Source organism: Arachis duranensis, chromosome 10 (assembly GCF_000817695.3).
Source record: "Arachis duranensis cultivar V14167 chromosome 10, aradu.V14167.gnm2.J7QH, whole genome shotgun sequence".
NCBI lineage: Eukaryota > Viridiplantae > Streptophyta > Magnoliopsida > Fabales > Fabaceae > Arachis > Arachis duranensis.
In genome coordinates, this window is record NC_029781.3 from 2,857,127 (window position 1) to 2,863,926 (window position 6,800).

Below are 6,800 nucleotides of genomic sequence, written 5' to 3' on the forward strand. Positions count from 1 at the left end.
GAAGGTATATATTTTTTAATTTTTTATTATTATTTAAAAAATTATTAAAATATTATATTATTAGAATTATGTTAAGTTTTATGTGCAATCAATTTAAATTAACTATCATAATTCATATTTTATTATTAATAAAAGAAGTGTATATTTTGTTTTATAATAGATAATAAAAAAGTTATCACAATATTTTATCTAAAATAGATAAAATAAAGGTTTAATTACTTTACTGGTTCTATAGTTTTGCAAAATTTTTAATTAGGTCCTTATAATTTTTTTTAATTGAGTCCTTGCACCAAATTCTTTTTTTAATTGGTCCCTACACTTTTTTTTCCCTTTTATTTGGGTCTCTATACTATTTTTTTTAGTTAGGTCCCTATAAAATTAAGCCAATTAGGCAATTACTACTAAGAGGGATCTAATTTAGAAAAAAAATTAGTGTAAGAACCCAATTAAAAGAAAAAAAAATATAAGGATCTAATTGAAAATTTCGTGAAACTATAGGGATCATGATAGTAATTAAATCTAAAACAAATACAAATGTTTATATCAACTAACCATGTAGATATAACATCAAAAATTCAAATTTTAACATTTTGGAATAACTAATAATAAATAGATAAGACTGATAATAACAATTAGCGATGTCATTCTTATTAATATGTATCTCTTTTATTTAATTTCTATAAGTAAAATCAATTTAAAAATTACTAATATTTCTCAATTCTTACACAATAAATTTAGCTAATGTATATGAAAAGGTAACAAAAATAGAAAAAAAAATCATAAACTGTATTTGACAATTATTCCGAAAGATGACGAAGCCCCCAATGAAAAATCTGTCAATCCTAGTTGTCATTTAATGGACATATCCGCTGATTAATGTGTCATGTAAGTAAGCACGTTTTGTTAACTTAAGAGAGATAATTAATGAAAGAGCTAACAAATCTCACAAAGTTACAAATTAAAAACTAAAAAAAAATTTTCGCAGACAGTTTTTGATTATTAAAAAATATTTTTAAGTTCATGTCGTTCTTAAAAGTTGGATGGATCAGTTCCTCTGTCCAAATTCCTCCGTTAGATCTAACGGAAAAGGCGGATGTGGCTCCCGTAATGCTTGTCACTCGTACGCGTTGCCTGGCAAACTTCCCTCTCATACGTACGCGCGCCACGCGTGGCCATGAATTCTCACTTTGCATATTTTTTTCCATTTCTTTCAAGTCATTCTTTTTTTCAAAACTTTAAATCACTCAAACAAATATATCAAGGCATTGAATAGGAGAAAAGTAAATTAAATTTAGCAATTTAGGATGCTTAGCGTTTGAAGCATCAAACATAAGTTTAATTTTTTTGAAAGTTTCACTTTTTTAGTTTGGCTATTTTTTATTCTTCTGAATGTAAACGTGATTCTGCTCTTCAACCCAAATTTAGCCAAAGATAAAAATGATAGCTTTTACATTTAAATTTTCACGTTAGATTGAAATTTATTTTCTATTTCCCAATTTTGTCCTTCATTGTTTATATGATTAATTTTGTTACTTTTTTATAATATTTTTTCTTTTGTACTCTCTCATGGATATTATTATTCTTTATAGAATTCTTATTTTTTTTGTTTATATATATTTTTTACCTATTATTTTTTTTATAGAATAATAATAGTAAAATTATAGCATACTAAAAAAGAATACTAAAGAATACTAAAAATATCTATATAAAAATATCATAAAAAATTTAGATTTATTTCCATCACTATCAAAATAACTATTTAATTTTTATTATTTTTAGTATTTTCTTTTATAATTATAATTCTCGTATACTATATTTTAGTGTAATTTTTTTATAATATAAATTATGATCTCATTAAAAAAGATAAATTAAATAAAAAAATTAATCATAAGTAATAATATAATCATAAACATTGGATTCTAAAATTATATTAAGAATAAGATTATTGAGAGTATTGAAATAAGAATACGATGTAAAAGAATACTAAATTAACATTTTGATGTCAAAACTCGCAATGTAAGGTTATGATGATGCAAAAAATAAAAAAGAAAAAAAAGTCGACAAAAAATGTTACTGACAGTAACTTTTAACTTTGAGAGCGGTTTCATCATTGTAACTTTCCTTAATCATGTAGAGGTTGTATCATTCTTACTTTTCTCCTATTTGATGTCTTGATATGTTTGTCTGAGTGATTTAAAGTTTTGAAGGTAAAAATGACTTGAAAGAAATGAAAAAAAATATGCAAAGTAGAGAATTCATAAAAAAAAGGATTTACTGAATTCATGGCGACGGGTATGGGTGATAAGTGTTACGGGAGCCACGTCAAATTTTTTGGATGGGCCTGACGGAGGCATTTGAATGGAAGGACTGATCCGTCTAACTTTAAAAGACGTCACTAACTTAAAAGTATTTTTCAATGGTCAGAAACAAAAATGTCCGCAGAAAAAATGTCAAAGACCTATTTGTCCTTTACTAAAAAAAGAAATTGTTGAAACCTCGTGGTCCTTAGGAAAAATTGTCATGGTTTTTTTTTTGTCATGAAAAATTGTCATGGTTGGAATAAGTATTCACTCAAATATTTTTCTTTTGGTCCAAATTAATAGAAAGTTGCAATGGGCTACTGCATGCTTCACTCACAAGTCCAAAGGGCAGTCCTAGATTTTATTGGGCTAATTTTTCTTAACATATTTTGCTTCCAAAAAGCTTCAAAAAAATATCCTAAAACCTTCACGAAAATACAAAAGAAGGATTGATACCACCTAGTGGGAAGAAAAAAACCCAAGCGTTCAGAAGGAACAGTTAGTTGATAAAAAATAAAAGTGTTTTAAAAATATATATAATAATGGATTTAGTAGTTAACTTTTGTATATACTAAATACTTTTCAATGATTAATAAGAGAGAATGACATGAAAGACGATAGCTAAACATCAAATAAAAAAATACATAATAAAAATAGATAATAGGCCAGATAATAATAAATCATAGATTATAATTTTGGTTAAATCTTATTTGATTATTTATTTAAGTTACTCAAACTTCTTTTTCTAAAAATACTAGTTTAACATATCATATTTAGACATATACATACAAAATTTAGTGAGATTCATAAATAATTGAGGAGTGCTAGGAGTCAGTAACTTTTCTGATTTATAACTATTAAGTAGTTATTAATGATGTTTTTAATGGTGTGAGATTTCTTCCAATAGTGCGGAGTTACTCACTTTTCTTTTGCTGGTCATACTGGCCAGAATTTAATAAAGTTGTTGACCCTATACTTTTTCTTATTGAAATTAGTACAAGCATGCATGCATAGTGTAGTACAGAGCAATAATGATTTGTGTTATAACAAACTTATAATACCATATTTTAATTGAATAATAATGGAATTATAATTGTTAAACATAGTATGTTAATTAATAATTAGTCTTACCATAATTGCATACAAATTCAATGGTGCTGCAAATCTGCTTGTCTTACGCATTCATGCACAATTGATGTATGTCCCTATTCTATTTGCATGCTCCGTAAAATCCTTATCATAACTTATTATACCATCTACCATCTATAAATATGTATATCAAATCAACCTTTTTTTCCGTCCAATATTTTTCACATGTTGCTTATGTATTTCTTACTTATTAATTATTCTTCACTCTCAAGTCTCAACAATACTCATTATCATCAACTTGTTGCATTAAAACTATAATAACTTGTTTTCAAGTCCCTATGTCAAAAGAAAATGAGGAGTTTTCGACAGAGATTGTGCAGAATGGTGGATCTCTGTCATTCTCAGTGAGAGTGAGGCCTAGAATGCCAGATTTTCTAAGTTCAGTGAACCTAAAATATGTGAAATTGGGTTATGGATACCTCATTACTCATCGTCTCTACTTGTTAATGATGGTGGCACCACCACTCCTTGCTGCTTTCGTTGCTCATCTTGGAAACTTCTTCACTTGGCAACATCTCTCTCATCAGGCTCTATTCATCTCACCACTCTTCTTCTTCCTCCTCTATCTATATATTGACTTCACTCCTCGCTCTACCTATTTGCTTGATTTCGCATGTTTTCGCCCTCCAAATCAATACAAGGTACTCAATCTCAACTCACCTTTAGATTTTCAATAAAATTTTTTTGAAAAAGTATAAGTAAACAATAAAAATATTAAACAATGTAAACAATAAATTTATCAGATGTTCATTTACGGATGGTTATTTTAATATTAAAATTTAGATGGTTAATTTAGAGGTATAGTGTGTTTTTATTTAATTGATGATTGTTTATGTTATTCAAAATAGTAATCGTTTAGTTAACACTTCTCAACTTTTTTTTATATAATGTGACTAGAAATCTATGAAACACTGACAGGTGACACAGACACATATATGACACCATACAAGATAGACAAATATATTAATTTTATTTCTTTTAAGACATAGAAACACAATATATATATTAATATAAAATAAATTTTTAATATTTTATAGATATTGAAATACAAACTAATATTAAAATAAATAAGAGTATATTTGTTTTTTTATAAAAAAATATTTATTTATTTTAAATGTTATAAAAATATAAATTAATAATAAAATTGGGGTGAAAATTCAGCTGCAATCGACTTCACGTAAAGTTGATATGATTTGACTAAATTTTCATCTAATAACTCTTAAATATCAATTTCACATAAAGTCGACTTCGTCTGAGTTTTCACCTAAAATTGGACATGCGTGATATAAGATGGTATTTGAGTGTCTTCGAATTTTTTTAATTTTTGATTAAAATACGGTTGAATATAAAAAATATACATGCACAACCAATGTCGAATAAATATCATGTTTAAAATATATCGTATTTCAAACATACGAACAAGACAATTCAACAAAGTGTCCGTGATTTTGATAGCTTGTAACAAGTAACAAACTTGAAGCTAGTAACATATCATTATTGATAGTTTGTTTGGTTTTGACATTGTTTGCAGGTGTCAAAGGCAGAGTTCATTGAATTAGCTAGAAAATCTGGGAATTTCAATGATACTACCATTGAGTTTAAAGAACGAGTTCTTAAGAAATCCGGCATAGGCGACGAGACCTACATGCCAAAGGGAGTTTTCCGGCCCGGTTATAGAACCTCGTTGAAGGATGGGCGAGAAGAGGCATCCATGGTGATGTTTGGAGCAGTTAAGGAAGTCCTTAGTGCCACAAAAGTAAGACCAAATGATATCAAAATCCTTGTAGTAAACTGTGGAATACTAAATACCACCCCATCTCTCTCATCAATGATCATAAACCATTTCAAGCTTAGACATGATATACACAGCTTTAACCTCGGCGGCATGGGCTGCGCCGCCGGTGTCACAGCCATTGATCTAGCTAGAGACCTTCTTGATGCATATCCAAGCAGTTATGCCCTTGTAGTTAGCACTGAAGTTGTGAGCTCTTCATGGTACACTGGCAATGACATTGACATGCTTATTCCCAATTGCTTCTTTAGAATGGGGGCTGCAGCCGTTATGCTATCCAATTTTCGTCTTCATAGATGGCGCGCCAAGTATGAACTCAAACAGGTAAATATTTTACACAGTCGTGCAATCAGATTTCGCTGTATTACTTTTAGAATATCTTAAATAATGATATTATGGAGATTGTATGTAGTTGGTGAGAACTCACAAGGGAATGGACAATAGAAGCCACAAAAGTATACACCAAAGGGAAGATAGTGAAGGAAGGAAGGGCATTTCCGTAAGCAAAGATGTAACTGAAATTGGAGGGCATGCATTGAAGGCTAACATAACCACATTAGGCCCTCTGGTGTTACCGGTTTCAGAGCAGCTTCATTTCTTCACTAACTTGCTCTTCAAGAAAAGGAAAACAAAGCCGTACATTCCGGATTACAAGCTCGCATTCGAGCACATGTGCATCCAGGCCACAAGCAAGAAAGTTCTGGACGAGATTCAGAAGAATTTGGAGCTGACTGAGGAGTACATGGAAGCATCGAGGAAGACGTTGGAGCGATTTGGAAACACTTCTAGCAGCAGCATTTGGTATGAACTGGCATACCTTGAGTTTAATTCAAGGGTGAAAAGGGGTGATCGTGTTTGCCAGATTGCATTTGGGTCTGGATTCAAGTGTAATAGTGTTGTTTGGAAGGCTCTAAGGAATGTTAAAACACCAAAATGTTCTCCTTGGTTTAAGGATGAATGACTGAGGAATCATCCCACAAATACATGCAAAGATTTAATAGAGATTTGATTTGGAGTTTTAGTTTGTTGGTAAAATAAGATCATCCAAATGATTTTAATATGTTATCAAGTTATCTTCTAACAATTTTCTAGGTTAAACATGCTATCACTGTAAGAATTATGAGATAGAAAATATTTGATACCAATTTTCAGACTAAACTTTAGACTGCACCTAGTTTTATGTATCAATACATCAAGTTTAATCCATCATTAGATTGCCAATTGCATCATACATTAAGAGGAACATGATATTTTAGGGACAAATTCCCCACCATTTTATGTGTCAGAATATATTAGGATTTATTAAAATTATTTAGTTTTATTTGAATATTTATTATAGAATATTACGTTTTTATTATTATAATTCTCTTAATATCTATAAATACTTTTTTATATTATATCATCTTAGACAACTTGAATATACTTAATAACACACAAACCTTTTTTCTACTGTTCTCTCTTACCGTTATAATATGGTATCAAAGCCATGGTATCCTCCTTGAAGAGGATAGTTTTTTAAAAAAAAAAGTTTGTGTAGAATGATACAATATAAAAATATA

At 29.2% G+C, this 6,800-nt stretch overlaps 1 protein-coding gene across 1 annotated transcript; it reads left to right on the top strand.

The window, feature by feature from the left end:
* The first annotated feature begins 3,727 nt into the window (after positions 1–3,727).
* Positions 3,728–6,202, top strand: LOC107468264 (3-ketoacyl-CoA synthase 15). The gene is made up of 3 exons (XM_016087518.3): positions 3,728–4,090; positions 4,981–5,565; positions 5,654–6,202. The coding sequence occupies exons 1-3, from the start codon at positions 3,728–3,730 to the stop codon at positions 6,200–6,202; spliced, it is 1,497 nt and encodes a 498-aa protein (XP_015943004.1).
* Positions 6,203–6,800: the final 598 nt, after the last annotated feature.

Bases quoted from the DNA above. Each gene is read 5' to 3' on its own strand.
- LOC107468264 (XM_016087518.3), top strand. From the start codon at position 3,728: ATGTCAAAAGAAAATGAGGAGTTTTCGACAGAGATTGTGCAGAATGGT. The intron at 4,091-4,980 runs GTACTCAATCTC...CATTGTTTGCAG, and splicing joins GCCCTCCAAATCAATACAAG to GTGTCAAAGGCAGAGTTCAT. The intron at 5,566-5,653 runs GTAAATATTTTA...GATTGTATGTAG, and splicing joins CCAAGTATGAACTCAAACAG to TTGGTGAGAACTCACAAGGG.